This window comes from Schistocerca nitens, chromosome 1, assembly GCF_023898315.1.
Source record: "Schistocerca nitens isolate TAMUIC-IGC-003100 chromosome 1, iqSchNite1.1, whole genome shotgun sequence".
NCBI lineage: Eukaryota > Metazoa > Arthropoda > Insecta > Orthoptera > Acrididae > Schistocerca > Schistocerca nitens.
Genome location: NC_064614.1, coordinates 280,309,365 through 280,328,546, shown reverse-complemented (window position 1 = coordinate 280,328,546; position 19,182 = coordinate 280,309,365). Strand labels below are relative to the sequence as shown.

The 19,182-nt window shown below is 38.5% G+C and overlaps 1 protein-coding gene across 1 annotated transcript in view; it reads left to right on the top strand.

Annotated features, from left to right (window-relative positions):
• The window catches only part of LOC126248157 (sodium leak channel NALCN), a 394,425-nt gene that overhangs the window by 301,817 nt on the left and 73,426 nt on the right, over positions 1-19,182 (top strand). The window contains exons 22-25 of the mRNA XM_049948905.1: positions 100-220; positions 18,361-18,494; positions 18,582-18,747; positions 18,847-19,041. Of these exons, the coding sequence (XP_049804862.1) occupies positions 100-220; positions 18,361-18,494; positions 18,582-18,747; positions 18,847-19,041 (616 nt within the window). The remainder of the gene's footprint in view (positions 1-99; positions 221-18,360; positions 18,495-18,581; positions 18,748-18,846; positions 19,042-19,182) is intronic.

The window sequence follows — 19,182 nt, the reverse complement described above, 5'->3', positions numbered from 1 at the left end:
TGACATTTCTCAGACTTGCAAATTATATATTTCTTTCTTTTTTCTTTTTTGTGACTCTTTTAATCTGTAATATTGTGTGTTGCTCTTTTTCTTCATTAGGGCAAACCCTCGACGCTTCAATTTTGATAACATAGGTGATGCCATGTTGGCATTGTTTGAAGTTTTATCTTTTAAAGGCTGGTTGGATGTCCGAGATGTTCTTATTAAACAGTTAGGACCAGTAAGTTAAACAATAACATGTAAATGGAAATCTCCCTGAGAGTAGTGGTCCCTGGCATGTGAGCATGATGTTCCATAGAGACTGACATTTGTAGTGCTTATTCTGTGTGGCATAATAATCATATGCATTGACATGACATACAGAAGCCATGCTTTAATTGTTCTGTGCTGAAGCATTTAGGAACATGTGTATGTGTTTTTACTTATTCTTGATAAGATGATACTTCATGACTAAAACAATGTTGTAAATAGAGTACGCTACGGTCGCAGGTTCGAATCCTGTCTCAGGCATGGATGTGTGTGATGTCCTTAGGTTCGTTAGGTTTAATTAGTTCTAAGTTCTAGGCGACTGATGACCACAGAAGTTAAGTCGCATAGTGCTCAGAGTAATTTTTTTAAAATAGAGTAGCTGATAAAACCAAGAAAAGTTTGAATTTAAAGTGTTACAGTTGTGATAGATTCTACCCAGGAGACAGAAAAAGAAGGAAAAAATAATAATTCATTTATTTTATTGTTATTATTATTAGCTGAGGTTTGTGCTGAAACTACATTCCTGCAAAGTGAAGACTGTTCTGTGGTGACTAGATTTATTCACATGGCCCTAATTCACACACAACTATTAGTGTAATATTGCGGTACTAGTATGATTATTATATACATGAAGCATTTTACACTGGTGTCCTTGTACAAAAGATTTTCACTGTGACAATTCTCCTACCAATCAGCAGTCTTCAAAACTAAATGTTTCATTCTAACTCCTTAACAACTTAAACAATATCATGTGAGCTTTAGAATCCCTTTCCCTGATACCTGATCTCTATCACTGGGCACATCTGCTGGTATTCCGCAAATTAAAAGCTAATAAAGTCATCCCATTTTATGACTACCATGGTCACCTTAAAACACATCAACTGAATGATAGGATAGTTTGGTGAAATTATGAACAGTACCATTCAGTACTTTTACTAAGCCTGAGCCATTGATTACTTCAGGATGGTTGATATTGGCATCGGCAGGATACCAATTTTTATGTAAAAAATGAAAAAAAAATTCGTGTAATCTTAATGCATTTGTGTGTACTTGTAACCATGCATGACTGTTATTTCTGTGAAGCTACATGTTGGTTACATTGGAAGTGAAAGCTGCATACATTGCTCAGCACAAAAACTGTTCCACTCTCATTCTGTATTTGGACTTTACTATATAACGACAGGTTCTTCAGAATTTAAACTTCAGCTTACAGTAACAGTCTTACTGTTCAGAAACTAGGAGTTTGTGTACTTGTTATACTTCTCTTGGAGATTTGTCATAGGAGAAGCTGCCTCAAAACTGAAACAGCAGTCAAAGAAAATGAGAAAGGACGTGAAATGGTATTAACTAACCACCAATCAAAAATGTCTGAAGTAACTACTGACATTTAGCATCCGATATTCAGCCAACAAGACATCATTCAGATGTATCTTTATGCTCATATTTTAATCAATAATGTTTCTCTGATATGATGATTTTGTTATCAATGTGCACAACTATAAGTTATGCAGCTCAAATGTCATGATTATTTGGGGTGACATTCCAAACAAATATAAACAACTTGCATAAAACAGAGGCAGTGGATCGTAGAAATTTCATGGAGTGATAATGTTGATGTCTTTTAACTACATATCTAATGTCCACATCTACATCCACATAAATATTCTAGAATTTAAAATGGCAGAGGGTATGCCATAGCAGTATTTTATTTCAGTGAATGAGTGGTGAAAGAATTTTTTAACTGTGTACTTTTACCATAGCTGGTTCATAAATGCTCCTTTAAACTTGTAGTAGTTTGCCTCCAGTCTGATGAATATCCGAGGATGATGTAATCAAATAAATGATATTATATGTGACTTACGACAGTATATATGTGCATTACGAGGTGCATTCAAGTTCTAAGGCCTCCGATTTTTTTTCTTCGGACTTGAAAGAGATAGAAACATGCGCATTGTTTTAAAATGAGGCCGCGTTCATTGTCAATACATCCCAGAGATGGCAGCACCGTACAGCAGATGGAATTTTACCGCCAGCGGCGAGAATTAGAACTGTTTTAAATACTTAAAATGGCGACATTTTCCTTACTTGAACAGCGTGCAATTATTCATTTTCTGAATTTGCGTGGTGTGAAACCAATTGAAATTCATCGACAGTTGAAGGAGACATGTGGTGATGGAGTTATGGATGTGTCGAAAGTGCGTCCGTGGGTGCGACAGTTTAATGAAGGCAGAACATCGTGTGACAACAAACCAAAACAACCTCGGGCTCGCACAAGCCAGTCTGACGACATGATCGAGAAAGTGGAGAGAATTGTTTTGGGGGATTGCCGAATGACTGTTGAACAGATCACCTCCAGAGTTGGCATTTCTGTGTGTTCTGTGCACACAATCCTGCATGACGACCTGAAAATGCGAAAAGTGTCATCCAGGTGGGTGCGATGAATGCTGACGGACGACCACATGGCTGCCCATGTGGCATGTTGCCAAGCAATGTTGACACGCAACGACAGCATGAATGGGACTTTCTTTTCATCGGTTGTGACAATGGATGAGACGTGGATGCCATTTTTCAATCTAGAAACAAAGCGCCAGTCAGCTCAATGGAAGCACACAAATTCACCGCCACCAAAAAAATTTCGGATAACCGCCAGTGCTGAAAAAACGATGGTGTCCATGTTCTGGGACAGCGAGGGCGTAATCCTTACCCATTGCGTTCCAAAGGGCACTACGGTAACAGGTGCATCCTACGAAAATGTTTTGAAGAACAAATTCCTTCCTGGACTGCAACAAAAACGTCCGGGAAGGGCTGCGCGTGTGCTGTTTCACCAAGACAACGCATCCGCACATCGAGCTAATGTTACACAACAGTTTCTTCGTGATAACAACTTTGAAGTGATTCCTCATGCTCCCTACTCACCTGACGTGGCTCCTAGTGACTTTTGGCTTTTTCCAATAATGAAAGACACTCTCCGTAGCCGCGCATTCACCAGCCTTGCTGCTATTGCCTCAGCGAGTTTCCAGTGGTCAAAACAGACTTCTAAAGAAGCCTTCGCCGCTGCCATGGAATCATGGCGTCAGCGTTGTGAAAAATGTGTACGTCTGCGGGGCGATTACTTCGAGAAGTAACGCCAGTTTCATTGATTTCGGGTGAGTAGTTAATTAGAAAAAAAATCGGAGGCCTTAGAACTTGAATGCACCTCATAAATTGGTAAATGGCAGAATGGGAAATGGGGGAAAAGGTGAGAAGGGAGAGGCTACAATAGGAGACAGTGGTGTGAGTTTCAGTTAAGTACCTGCAAAGATACAGTAGCTTGGTGGAGAGCACAGTGAGGATGAATTTTTAGCGGTGTCACCCATATGTGAAACTGCCTAGGTATTCTTTGCTCATTAAATTTGTGCAAAATTCATTATGACACTGCTCGAAAACAAAAGTATTTTCATGTATGGCTGGAGAGCAAATTTTTGTCATGTGAAGATCTGCCTGTAATGGTGGTACTGATAATTAGGATCCAGATTATCTGTGTAGTCTTCATTGGCTACATTGTACACTAGGATAATTTGGAAAGAAAATTAGATACTAAATGAGTGGAAGAGAGGATTGATCATATCATTGTTTAAGAAAAGGAACAGAGGAAGCTTTACAGACTATAATGGAATTATCCTGCTATCATGCTGTTTCAAGATTAAGAAATGATTATTCTGAAGAGACTAAGAACAAGGATAGAGTATCAGTTTGAAGAACAATGACATGGCTTTAGGGGCAAGAGATGAACAGTTGATCTAGTTGCCATGAGACAACAAATGGAAAAGTGCTGAGAAAAAAGTGAAAGATCTGATTGTAGTGCTTTTAGAAATAGAAAAAGCCTAAAACAGTGTTAAAAAGAGCAAAATATGAGTGTGTCTGCATAAACTAGAAGTTCCAAGTTCTCTGATTCGAAACATTCAATTTCTGTATGAAAATTGTGAAAGAAGTGAACAAAGAAAATTGTAGATCAGAATGGTTCCAAACGAAGAGAGGCATACATATCTCCACTGCGTCTCATTGCACTCTTGGATGTTGTTATTAAAGAAATTAAAGCTGTATAATCTGGAGATTTGAATGCATTAGTTTTTGCAGATGATGTTGCCGTCTGGTGAGACAGAAGAAAAGGTTTAGAAAAAATTACATTGCTGGACAAATAAATTTAATGAGTACAAGTTAATTGGCCTGGTGGTCTAGTAGTAAAGTATTTGCCTAGAAACCAATAGGTCGCAGAACCTCAGATTCTTTTTAGTCTGCCTTTAACTTAGCCTCCAACTATCAATAATGTGAAGATTCACCAGAAATTATACATGTTTCAGATTCCAAGTTAAACTTTATATCCTCGTCCGGATTACTGGGGTTGGTTAGGGACACACAAGTCGCCAAAGTGCCGCCCATTGAAAGACTTGCATTAGGCTGTTGAACCACATGAAATTATTGGTGGTGGTTGGTGCTTATGGTACATGAAATTATTATTATTATTATTATTATTATTATTATTATTATTATTAATTATAAGTAATAACAAAACAGTAATAATGAAATTGATCAGAACACTGAGCCAGTAAGACCTCAATCCATATGGAGAAAGAATTGAATGTGTAGAAAGGTTGTTATCTTGGAAGTATTGTATCAAACCAGGTGAGTGTTAAAACAAACAGTGCAAAGTCCAGGGTTGAATAACAACAATATGGAAAGGATAGACTGATACCACCCAGATGAAGCATTGAGTCACAGACAGGCACAATGAAAACAATACTAAAATATTTTCAGCTTTAGCACAAAATCCTTCTTCAGAAGTAGAACTCTCAGACATTCACACAACAACAACTCACAGACACACACACTTGACCACTGTCTCTGGGTGCCAAGGCCTGACTGCAACTGCATCTGATGTGAGCAGCAATACAGCTGGGGTGAGTACTGGGGGTCAAGGAGGAGGCATTGGGTGCAGAGGGGGAGGGATATCAAAGTAAGGCTCGAGGAAGATGATAGTGCTGCCTGTGGGAATGTGCAGGGACATGGTGGGGACCGGATAGTTCTAGGTGCAGCATTAGGCGGCTATGCTATGCTGGGGAGGGGAGAGCGAGAGTAGAGTAGAGAAGAGAAGAGGAAAGGACTTATAGGTGCATTGGCAGAACAAAAGTCATGTGTACACTGGAGCGTGGGCAGGATAGGGGCTAGGCAGGTGGAAGACAGGGACCAGCAAAGCTTGAGACAAGGGGGATTACGAGAACAAAGGATATGTTTTAGGGAGAGCTCCAACCTGCGCAATTCAGATAAGCTAGTGTTGGTGTGAAGAATCCAGATGGCACAGGCTGTGAAGCAATCATTAAATGAGGCACATCACATTGGGCAACGTGTTCAGCCAAGTTTATGGACTACCTGTCTCTTGACGACAGGTTGGCAGTGGTCATTCATATGGATGGACAGATTCTTAGTTGTCATGTTCTCATTGAATGCAGCTTAGCAGTTGCAGCTAAGTTTGTAGATTATATGTCTGCTTTCACATGTAGCCCTGTTGTTAATGAAGTAGGAGATGCTAGTGTCAGGAATGAAGTGGATTGAATGAAGTGGTCCTGGAAATATTCAGAATTGCTAATGCATGCTGGTGTGTTGATGTTCAACTCAGAGGTAGCTGGTTTGACTCTTGGTGGTGGAAGAAATTTTCTTCACAGATATTTGGATTCCAAATGGAGGAGATGTGGTTCTGTGCAGTTCATCATCACGAGACTTGCACCAATGTCCTGAGATAAATTCCAAGTCTCTTCACAGTGTCTCGTAGAGAAAGTATGTATGACACTGTTGATGTTGATCTGCCCATCAGATAAGGCCATTAACCGTGCCAGTCCCCTTGGTGTTATTCAAGAGGAATAAGGTAAATACTGATGCTGGGGTTCACTCTCTCACTTCTCTCTTTGCCATTGACAACATAAGCAATAAGTAAAAGTACACACACACACACCACAGCCACTCACACTTGGTATATGCTCTTACAATACGAAACTATTTCAATAAGAAAAAGTGCTAACAAAGACAACGAAAGAAAACCTTTCCAATTAGTTGGCTTAACTTATCCCCAGTATTACCCACCCAAGAAGCCATACTTACTTTATGTTTTTGTCAACAATGAGTTCTTTTGTATTACCAGTAGAGGCAATTTTCTGATTGTAATTGCCAGTCATGTTGTCATCATCTAAATGTAAAAAATTGAGCAATGTTTGTACAGAAGGTTTTATGTAACATTGGCACTCTCACTGATGACTGGTTTAATAAAGTAAACCTTATCTACACTAGAAAAAAATATTAATTTCTTCTTCTTCTTCTTCTTCTTCTTCTTCTTCTTCTTGCATTACAATCTCTGTAGGATCACATTTAACCCATTCATGGATTGCATTTTCCTCTTTTCCTCCCAAAATCTCTCTCCTTTTCTCCCACTCTCTTTCAGATCTTCAGTATCCTCTTCTTCTGTCTGCTCCACTGGTGATTCTCTATCCTTCTCCTGTGTCATCCTGACATCAAACTTTGGCATAATTGCTGATGTGTACTTGCTTCTTCACTTTTCCTTTCCTTCCACCTTGATCCCCATTCTGACATATCATTCTGGAGTTCAACTGCCCCCCTGTCTTTCCTCTTTTTTCCCTATTGTTTTCCATTCTCTTGTCATTACTCTGTCCATCATATCCTGGTTCATGTCCTGCAAATCTTGCCCTTTTCAGTAATGCTTCTTCTGTTCTCACACTATCTCTTTTAGGGCCTAGCATTTTCATCAATACTTTTCTCTCATCTTCTCTCTAGTTATCGTGCACATTTCTTCCTACTGTTATTGTCTTAGCAGCATATAATTCCACATTACTCACTATTTCCTTGTAGTGTCTGGTTTTTGCATCTGTAAATATATATATTTTTATTGTATATACCTCTGGTCATACAGAAGGCTGACCTCATCTTCTCTACCCTCTCTGTTATTCCCCCCTTGCTCCTATTTCTTCATGTTATATATTCTGTGAGGTATTTAGACATTGTCTAATTTTTTTTTAAGTGGATGTGTATGAAGGTATTTATATGACTGTATGAAACACAGAACCAATTTGAATAAAAGCCAGCATCATTTTCACCTGGACAAAATAGAATTAATTTTAAAATGTTTTAATAATATGTAAAAGAAATTTATAGTATAGTGTTGATTTATTTCAAGAGTAAAACTGCGAAGTGAGAATATTGATACATGTTAAGTAAAATGCAAAAACACCCTAGAAAGCATATTACTGTATAAGTCTTGATAGTGTGTCTAAGCCAATAATTAAATAATTAACCTGAGAATAGAGAAAACTTTGCTATCATGTGCAATGACATGTGATATTTGGAACACAAGTTCAGCAAGATGCTTGGTTATTGCAGGTAAGTTTACCCCTGACTAGAGGCATGGTTATCGGAGAACTAGTCCTTGTAAGTTGTGAGACTTGGTGCTATGGTCCATAAGCTGTCTTGGTAAACAAGAACTGCTGGTTGGTTTCTGTGCAAGATGCCTAGCTTATTATTATTATTATTATTATTATTATTATTATTCACTGACTGCCTGAAGAGTGGGAAGAAGAACACGAAGAAGGTGTCACAACTGAGAAATGTGTTTCCACATTTAGATTCTGAAAGAGCAATGCACGCTGTAGAGGAGGGTGAGGAAGACATGATTTATTTTTTGAGAGCAATATCTAAGTGATAACTGGTGGCAACTGTATCAGTCAAAATCAGTTCACTGTGAAATTGCTGCCATCACAGAATAACAGAGGTATGAAGTTTGGTTATTGTTTTGAATAAAATAACATGTAAATCACTGAGGAGGAAAATGCTTTGAATTTTCAATGACAAGAAAGGTCTCTGAAAATTTAGTATCATTGTATTTTGAAAAAAAACTGTGAGCCTTATTTGCAGATGCCTTTATGTGCAGATTTTTTTCAGAATGTTTAAATATTTCCTGAGATTTTAATTTAATGTATTTTTTTCATATTATTATTTGCTCTTTTCAACAACAGAAAGTGTTCTTGAAAGTGCAAGGCTTGGTTAATATTATATTATGAGAATAATAATGCATGTGTGATGCAATGTTCAATATGTGAGTGTAAGTTCATTTCTGTTCAAGCGTTTCTGCTAATATAGAATGTTGTGGAGCTTACTGTTAAAAAATAATAGAGTTGTGTACTGTTTATGTTTTAGTATATATTACCCATCACTTCTGGAAGAAAATGTTGTTTTGTGTTTTTGTGCTTTTTATTTCTCTTTCATGTTATCTCATGTACATAGTTTCTGTTTAGGTTGTAAAATTTACCCACATTATGTGTGACATGTTAACAACATAAACTGCATTTCAGTCATTGGAAGAAACACCAATTAGTGACTGTGAATGTGATGAACAGTCAGCATAGGGACAAGTGGTATGATGTTGGTGACCTGTAACAGCATCATATCTTAATTTCTGTGTTAATATTGAGTTGACATGGCACTGACCATGGCTGATGTGACTACACATCAATACCCTGCTAAGTGCTGAACTGGCTAGTGTCTAAAATATGGAACTCTGTATGCAGTATTTGTGAGGTGTAGTTCTTATTGGTCATACTGGAGGCATCATTTTTGCAGTTACTACCAATGTGAACACTGCAAAAATGATACTTTTCTGCACTTAGTATGATCAGTTAGTTCTCACTTCCAAGGACTTCCATCATTACATGTATTAAGTCTCTATACTTATTTGAAAGTGTCAGTTCTATATTTTTGCTGTTTTTGTTAGTAATTCAGCACTCATAAAAGTGATACTGATCTCCAAGATGGAAAGAATTTAAAAAGGTAGGAATTCCACCAAGAAAACAGTAGGAAATGATGCTTATATATTGATGAAAAGTAAAAGTAAGTGAATAAATCTGTGGACTTGATTTTTGATGGTTTACAGTATTCTTAAATAAAAACAAAGGGATTAACACAACAATTTTGAACATCTTAACTTGATGTATGTGATGAAGATAGGTATTTTCTTTCATCTGCATTCTTATAATTAATTTATTAAAAAAACACTGAATATTAATTTAACTGATGTTAGTTCAGGGGAGTTTCAGTTAAACTGCAAATACTCCATTTAATTCCCAGTCCAGTTTCCTCTATTGAAGCCTCATCTGTACAGTTTGTAGACAAATTACAATACCCATGTATCGGAGAGCTTGACTTAATTATCAACAGAAAGCAATTCAGAACAACAACACAATCAAAGAACAATTATAGTTCACTGTTCACACACTCCAAGGAGTATCTACTGTACTTCACTTGGAGAGATATGCATTCCCACACAGCCCTCCTCCTAAAGTGTAGAGCACCTGTAGTGTTACTTGAACTTGACAATTGTGCCAGCTCTTGTGCAGTCTATCTTCGGGTGCAATGACTTGGAAAGTGGAGTGGTCATCTCTGCGTGGCCAGTGTGAGTTGTCCAGAACTAGTTTTGTTGTCTGCTGGCTGTGTGGTTGTGGGAGCATCATCCCCATGCCCCCCTCCGACTATGTTGCTCACCACATGGTCTGAAGCTGGAGCCAGCATTACCCATACTGTGTCAGTCTTTACACTGATACTTTGCTGGCCTTCTAGTACTGCAGACTCTCAAATGTGTGTTTACTGCAAAACCTGGTAGGGTCCCATATAAGGCAGCTGAAGAGGCATCCGCACAGAATCAGTGCACTGCATGACATGCGAACAATCTGTTAGAGCCTTCTTGTGAGAAAACAGGGTGTGAGCCATGATTCACAGCTGGTGCTTGTCAAATCTTATCCATGTGATCCTGAATCCTCTGTATCAACAAGGGTAATTTGACCTACCATTAGTGCAGAGGTGAAAAACTCCTCTGGGATCCTTAACACTCTTTGTATATCATCTCAGCCACTGAGGTGCCAATATCAGCCTTGCAAGCTATTTGTAACCCCAATAGTACGAGAGGGATTGCTTCAGTCCAACTTTCTTACCAGATGAGGGCCGCTTTCAGCATGTAATGCCACCTCTCCACCATACCATTGCTGGCTGGGAGGTAACTGGTGGTTTGGTGGTACTGGAATCCGCACTGTGTAACCAGCTCACTGAACTGGGCAGATTCAAACTGGTATTGGTGGTACTGGAATCTGCACTGTTTAGCCACCTCGCTGAACAGGGTAGATTCAAACTGCCTGCCTTGGTCTGTCATAATGTGCTGCAGACAGTTGAAGCATGCCAACCAGTGTGTGACAAATACCTATGCTCAGCTAATATGTACGGTAGTGATATGGTCTCATCCTATTTTGTACATCTGTCTACCAGTATAAGCAATCATCTGTAACCATCAAAGACAGTAGGGGACCCATGATGTCAAGGTGGGTACATCAAAATCTCACCATTAGACTTGAAAAATGCCCAACCTCAGCAAGGATATGAGTTCCCACTTTACACTGTTGACAGTGGGGGCAGGTGCAGATCCAGTTGCAAACATCTTACTTAACTGACGACCATACAAAAATTCTATTATTATCTTGACAATGTTGTTCACCCCTGGATGTGCCAGGTTGTGCACACTGTCAAATGCTATCTTGTGAAATTTTGGTGTGATTTGAGCCATGGTGCCTGCCGAGAAATGTCACACCATAACTTGACATCGCAACCTAGTACCTCAACCTGTTGGAATCACAGACTCATAGACTGACCCATAAGTAAGTCTTGCAGCTGATAATATGCCATTTCTGCTTTGGCAAGGTCCTCATACTTCAGGATTGAAACTGCATAACATGCATGAGAGAGGTAGTTGGCCACTATGTTTTCAGCACCTTGAATATGTTGAACATGCATTGTGAACTGGATAACAAACTCGAAGTACCCGAACTGTCAAGGTGAGCACTGCTTGTGTTCCGGAATGCTTATAATTTATGTAAATTGTCACTGGACAAGCTTTGACATGAGGACAGAGGTGCTTCACACTCTCATAAAATTCCCTTGATTGCAATCTGATTGGTGTCAACTACCGTAGCTATCGGTGCGGCTGGTACCGGGTGGGCGAATGACTCCGCTTGCCCAAGACCGTTCTACAAATTGTGGAAGGCCTTGTCCATCCCTGGAAGCCTACTTCAGTAAATACCTTTCTTTAGTGTAGTGGCTAACAAGAGCGTCTGTGAGAGGTGCCCGAGTAGCAGCTGTTGCTGGTAAATGGCGACAATAAAAAAACACCAATTCTAACAGCCGTCGTAGTTGTTTGTAATTCCTCAGACATGGCAGCTCTCACAACAAAGCCAATTTTTTCAGCAATGGAGTGATTCCATTACTTGAAACTCTATAATCGAGAAAGGCCATTCCCCTTTTACCCAGCATGCATTTGTCTTCATTCAGTATCACACTGTGGTCTTGCAACCTTTTCCATACTTCAGCCACATTTCTGACATGTGATTGTGCCTCAGCTGAGTGTACCAAAATATCGTCAAGATAAAAAAAAAATAAAAAAATAAAAAAAAAAATCAGTCTCTGCAGCACTTTGTCAGTGATCCTTTGCCATGTCTGTGCCACATTTTTAAATCTGGAAGGCATGCGAAAAACTTGAATAGGCCAAAAGACGTGATCACTGCTGTCTTGGGAACATCCATAAGTGCTACAGAAATCTAGCTATAGGGCTTGCGGGAATGCAGGACTGTAATAAGCCAAAAGGCGAGATCACTGCAGCCTTGGGAACGTCCATGGGTGCTACAGGAATTTGGCTATAGACCTTGTGGCAATCGAGGAACATAAAACTGTTGTACCACTCAAAGCATACAGGGATCCTTAAAGAGGTGGAATAGGATATGTATCTAGAATGGTCCTGGCATTTGAACCTGGGTAATACCTGCAAGGACACAATGTACCAACATTCTTCCTGTCCAAATGTAGTGGAGAGCCCCAGGCACCGTCTGAAACAGTTTTGATTTCCAGTATTTTATCTGGCACAGTTCTAAGGATGCACCGCATAACCGGTGGCTCTGGGGTCATACTTATGTAGTGTAATGTCTTGTCTTGTGCTTTACACTGTGCAGTAGCATTGATACTTGTAAAACAGGTTGTTGTGTTATATTGCTTACACAATGTATCCTACCATCTGCAGAACTATTTAAAATCACACTGACTTTGCTGCTGATAGGTCTACTAATGAGCAAGGCCTTAGTTAAATCCACCAAAAGCACAAAATGCCCAAGAAAACTGTTCCTAAGATAGGTGGAGAAATGTCTGCCACTACATATGTCCACTAGAAAGGAATAGTAAAGCCGACATCACTTACCAGCTCCTTTGACCCAGCATCCTAATACTAGAACTATTGATGGCTAACAGCTGTAGTTTCTCCAGCAAGGCCATGTCTGTTGCCTATGGCATCAGCAGGGTGCTGATTCCCAAAGCAATGTCTGCCAAAAAACTAAACTAAATCATCTGTTGGCAATGTACAACTCCTGTGATGTTCCAAATAGTTGTATTGAACCACCAATTCACTATTGAGGAGAGGTAGTTTTGCAGTCTTCAAGGGCACATCAATATTGCATTGTGGCCCAGGAACTACTGCCAGTCAGTGCTTTATAAGCCACTGACACCACTAGGAGGTGCTGCGGTCCATGGTGGTTACTGTGGACCACTGTTACTAACTGGGTAATCAAATGGCCATGTGCACTTCATAGCCTGCAGCCCAGACCATTTCTGATATCAACAGGTGGTCAGTGCAGTGTCTTGAGCTTGGGTGTGGTCCTGAGCTGGCAGATTAGTAACATCCTGCTTGCAGCCATCTGTCTGAACCCATCCGAAGCTCCAATCCGTGCAATTAATTGAACATCTTTTCCAGCATGGTTTGTAAATCTTGATGAGATGTGGTCCTACTCAGTGTTTGCCAAAATGATGCCACTATGCAGCAGTTCGCATGTTCTTCTGATACCTACAATGACTGAGTATTGCATGTGGCATCATTATTTGCCATTGCTACAGCCGATAAAACTGCAAACTATAACATTCTGTGTGCATGATCAGCTGCCCGCAATAATTTGTCCAAGGGCTACCCCTCATGTGCTATCAGGTTAACTGCATCTTTGGAGGCAATTGCTGTTGTCAGATATGAAGTAGCAACACTTCAGAGATGTCACTGACTTCTATCATAGCCCATAAGTGTCTCCAGAATTCCAATGGGATTCTGTCACCTCTTCACTAATAATACAGCACCTGCTTAAGCTTTTGTTTGGATGACTTGGTGCAGCAAGTGATAAGTGCCAACTTGAGAATTTGGTGAGTCTGTCAGTATGGAGATTGCAGAATAACATCTGTAACTATGGTAGTGGGTCTCTGGTCTACATTACAATCAACGTAAATTACTCTTGGTCCTCCATGATCTTCTGTTGAGAGAAAATGTTTTCTAAAACCATGAACCAGATCTCAGATTGTGCAGATGAAAATAGTGGGACCCTTAACTATAACAGTGGTGTGAATGACACTAATGAGATGACTGGTGGACAGTATGCAATTTATGAATGCATTCGCATTCGGGAGGATGACGGTTCAATCCCGTCTCCAGCCATCCTGATTTAGGTTTTCCGTGATTTCCCTAAATCGTTTCAGGCAAATTCCGGGATGGTTCCTTTGAAAGGGCGCGGCCAATGTCCTTCCCCATCCTTCCCTAACCCGAACTTGCGCTCTGTCTCTAATGACCTCGTTGTTGACGGGACGTTAAACAACACTAACCTAACCTAACCTATGAATGCATTTGCAGCATTGAAGATATCACTGGAGCTGATAAGTTCACTGCATCTGAGCTGTCATCACTCCTTGGTGTAGAAACCCTCACCAGTTGTAAGCAACAATTCCACTATGCCTTCCATGACTATGAAAAAATATGCAAAATGCTACCTTACTTTCTGCTTGTGAACGATTTTCGTCTTGAGGTAATCAACTAGATAGGCAAATTACAGTAGCCACATGAAAGATATCTTGATCTATTATCAGCAGGAAGCAACTTGAAACAACAACACAATCAAAGAACAATTATAGTTCACCATTCACACATTCCAAAGACTGTCTGTTGTACTTGACTTGAGGAGACACTTATTCCCACAAATTCGAAGCCAGTTTTTACTTTAGTGAAATGAACTATCAGCACCTTAACGTGTATAGGTGTTGGTGAGTTAACGATAATGAAACAGTTAGCCCTGTATCCATTTTAAAGTGATTACTGTTGCTCACCTATCATATGGCTATCTACCCTTCACCTCCAAGAGGAAGTGTTCAGCAGTGGTGCCTGGAAAGTGCTGTGGTGATAGTCATAGCTGTGCAGTGCCTGAGATGAAGGCAGGAGCACTGCACAAGGCACAGAGAACACACTATAGATCAGTGTTATGCAGTGTCCTCCTCATGAGCATTCACAGAAAAGTATTTATTAGGGTTCAAGATTATAAAATTTTCATTTTTTATATAACTGATTTGGTGAATCTGAGAACATGTCATAACCCATAACTAAATTAAACTGCAATTGCCCAAAAATATTGTATGGCAAATGACTGATAATTTCAATTCAGCATTTTTTAAAGATTAATTACTTTGATACCTAAGGGTTCTTTATTAGCAAATGCAAAATACATATTTTTGTATTGTTATTATTCTGGTGGTCTTCAGTCCGATAACTGGTATGATGCAGTTCTCCACATTAATCTAGCCTGTGCATGGTCCTTCATCTCCACATAACTACAGCAGTCTATATCCATTTGAATATGTCTTGGTCTCCCTCTACAATTTTCCCCATGACTTCCCTCCATCACCAAACTGACAATTTGTAGATGCCTTAGGATGTATCCTATCAACCTAACCCTTCTTTTAGTCAAGTTGTGCCACAAATTTCTTTTTTCCTCATTTCGATTCAGTTCCTCCTCATTAATTATTTGATCTAATAATCTAATTTTCAACATTCTGCTGTAGCACCACTTTTCAAAATTTCTATTCTCTTTTTGCCTGAACTGCTTATCATCCTTGTTTAACATCTGTACAAGGCTTCAGTCAACACAAATACGACCAAGAAAGACATTTTTGTATTATCAATATGAAGATGAGTGCCACCTCTTTGATTTAACAGTCAGGAATTACACCCCAATATGACTAAATACAGCATATTCAATGAGTTAGGAAAAAAAGCTAGAAAATATTCACAAAATATATATTTGTTCACATAGCAGTAATCTTAATTTGGCCCTGACAATTAAAAACATGAAACAGAAAAAATCAGTAGACTTATAGTAATCCTTTAGATTAATCAGCAAAAGATTGGACTGATCAATGCTCCTCGAAGTGAAGAAACAGGAAAATAAACTCCAATTTTGATGTCATTATAACACTTCATTTGTGTACGAAACTTCACATTGTATCGTGTTAATGGATTTATTGCATCACTTTCATGCCTTCTATTTCTAGTTGAATGGCAAAATCAAACTTGAATTAAATGTGTTTTGAAAGCTACATATTTTTGTTTGCTTGGATAAAGCTCAATCTAGGCCAGCAGTTTACTACATGTATGTGGATTAGATTAGATGTACTTTTCATTCCAACTAATCCATAGTGAGTAGATCCTCTAGGATGTGGAACATGTCAGAAAAGAAAAATGCATAATAAATATTCACAAAATAAGAACAGTTATGCTAATATCAAATGAAATTGCCCTTGTGAATGTGGAATCAGTAAAAAAGAAAAAAGAAAAAAAATCATTAGCATAATTACATTTAAAAGTACATAAAACTTGTCACCAAATATTTAATAATATTATATGATAATCTTGGGGTTTGTAGCCACACATCATCAAATAAAAAAATGAGTTAAGAAACATTTTACAGCACTTATTTATAATGATCACATTACTGCACAAAGTTTGTACAGAAGTCTAATTGTATGCAATATTCACATTATTTGATATTATTAATATCATACGCACATCAGTTGGTTCTGACAGTCTCAAATTGGTCAGCGCAAATGACTCTTAACAGCCTAGGAGTAAACCAAGAAGTCCTTGTGTCCCCAGTTTTACGTATTATAGTACAGTCCTGCCAACTGTGACTGAATGTTGCACTCCATGTAGCTTTAGAATTCCCCAGTTCCTTGTGTATAGCTCTATAGCTCTTCCTGTGTTTTAAATTTCAGGCCCTTCTTCCTCTCCTCTAGTCCAGAAAATATTTTCTCTTTTCAGCTCACACATATGGGTCCATATATGAAGTACAGGGGAACACATGTTCTGTAATGCTTCACATCTGCCTTGGCTGCAGGGCAGTGCTAAAACCACTGCCACAATAAGAAAATTGCATAATTTTCCGTGAACTGACTAAAAATCAAAGGAAGCCAAGTTATATAGTGATTACAAGCACCACAATATATCCTGTCACATTCAGCAGTTCTAAATCTACAGCTTGGTATAATTACAGAAGGCCTGCACCATCCCTTACCCGGCTGACACTTCCTTGTGGACATTTATGATCCTGCTATAAATAGCCTATGCTCCAGTTGGGGCTGCCTGTGAATGAAGTTTCACTGTGCAAGACTGATATCTCAGGAAAAAGTGAAAAGAAAATGTTATTTATGCCAGTTAGTAAGAGTGCAAGGTTGAGGCTTGCTTCCCATATTATCAAACTTCTTTTTTCATATACAGATATTCTAGATCTTATTTTAGAATAAATTCAGACAGGAAATATAACTTAGTTTAAAAATTGCATTATAAAATACACAGCTGTACTACCATTATTTATTAAACACAATCAATTTCAGTCCTACATTAGACCATTTTTGGGGCTCGAAAGCAACTCGGCTATGCATTCTCAGAATTTCAAGATCAGCTGTAACTTGTAGGCTGTTCCATTACTATTATTAACTGTCTATGTGTAATGTTTATATCCTGACAACATCAGAGGCGATTGTGCACCCTCTTATCATGTTTTGAACAGACAAAAGCACTGTTGCATGCCCAACAAAAATCACTGTCTATTTTATATAAAAAAAAAGTATACAGCATGACCATATATAAACACAAGAATGTCATCAACAAAAATTGGTGAGAGACCCTAACAAAGTGCTAATTATCATAGTTTTCCCATATTGGATTACAACTGATAATTTTAACAGCTAAGAATGTAACTTATTATGAAAAAGAAAGTTGCCACTCACCATATAGCAGAGATGCTGGGTCGCAAATAGGCACAACATATATAGACTGTCCCAAATAAAGCTTTTGGCCAGTAAGCTCTTCATCAAAAATAGATCACACACACACACACACACACACACACACACACACACACACACACACACACACACACAAGCAAATGCAACTCATGCACACATGACTGAAGTCTCAGGCAACAGCAAGGAAATTTGCGCAACTTTCCTTTTCATAATATTGTTACATTCCATCCGGGATTTTCCATTGTTTGAATGTAACTTATGTTAGATGTTGAACTCATATACCAGAGGAGCAAGTTCTTTCCATGGTTGGTTGTGTGTGACAAGTTGAAACTGAGCAATACTGTGCATAGAGTAGGGGAATCGGTTCTAAGATCAGTTGTTGCTTCCCTCGCGATTCAAGACTTATTGAGCTGGCATTTACTCTGTAACTATAGAGATATTATTACAAGTCCTTTGCCTTCGAATACTGGGTGCTCACAACAGACACTATCTTAGGTAAGTCATAAAGGCCATAGTTTTATTCTTTACTCAATGCACTCATACCTTCCTTGGCCCAGTTGGTATTCTAGCTGGACATATGATATGTAATCAGTTATCAGCTGTCCCTTAGATTCCCCTATCAGTACATACCAACATACTCTGTATTCAGATCAAAGTGGCCTTATGTACTATATTTAAGAAACATATGTTGCATGTTATCACTTTTATGTGTTTTGTTGGTTTCTTCATTGCTGGTAATTTTATAATATTATTAGAAGTGAGTGTCTGATGTTAAATGTATTAAGCACTTATATTGAATGAAATAAACATGTTAGATGGAAAAATCAAGACATTAATTGAAGAATTTATTCATGATTGTATATCAGTTTTGTTATTTTGTTCCAGGTCCATGCAATATACATTCACATTTACATCTTTCTTGGCTGTATGATTGGACTGACACTTTTTGTTGGTGTCGTAATTGCAAATTACTCAGAAAATAAGGGGACTGCCTTGCTTACAGTTGATCAGAGGAGATGGTAATAGCATTTGTAGCTATGTAGTTTGAAAAGTATGCCAGGATTTTTCATTCATATATTTACATTCAACTGATAAATTTCTGATAGGTGTGATTTAAAGAAAAGATTGAAAATTGCTCAACCACTTCATTTACCTCCAAGACCTGATGGAAAGAAATTTCGAGCATTCATCTATGATATTACACAAAATATCTACTTCAAACGTTTTATTGCTCTCATGGTTCTCCTCAACAGCAGTTTACTTTGTGTGTCTGTAAGTTTAAATTTCATGTTTTTCTTTATTGATCACCATATGTTAGAATTTTTGTTGGTAACTGTTATCTGCAATATCTCTGTTATGCCTTCTTCACAGTGGAGGGAAGAAGAATCTCACACAGACCCACTGGCTACAGTTAGTACAGTTCTGACATTAATTTTTGTGGTAGAGGTTGTGATGAAAAATATTGCCTTCACCCCAAGAGGTTACTGGCAGTCGAGAAGAAATCGTTATGATCTACTAGTCACAGTTCTTGGAGTAATTTGGATGTTTATCAATGCAACTCTCAGGGTAAGTTTATAACATATTTTTTGTTTGCGAAATAATGTCACAGTTTTAAAAACCATTTTTTATTGTAGTGACTACTACACATTGAAATAATCTGAAGACAGTTAAATTCTGATTTATTGACTCCATAAGTGCACTCATTGT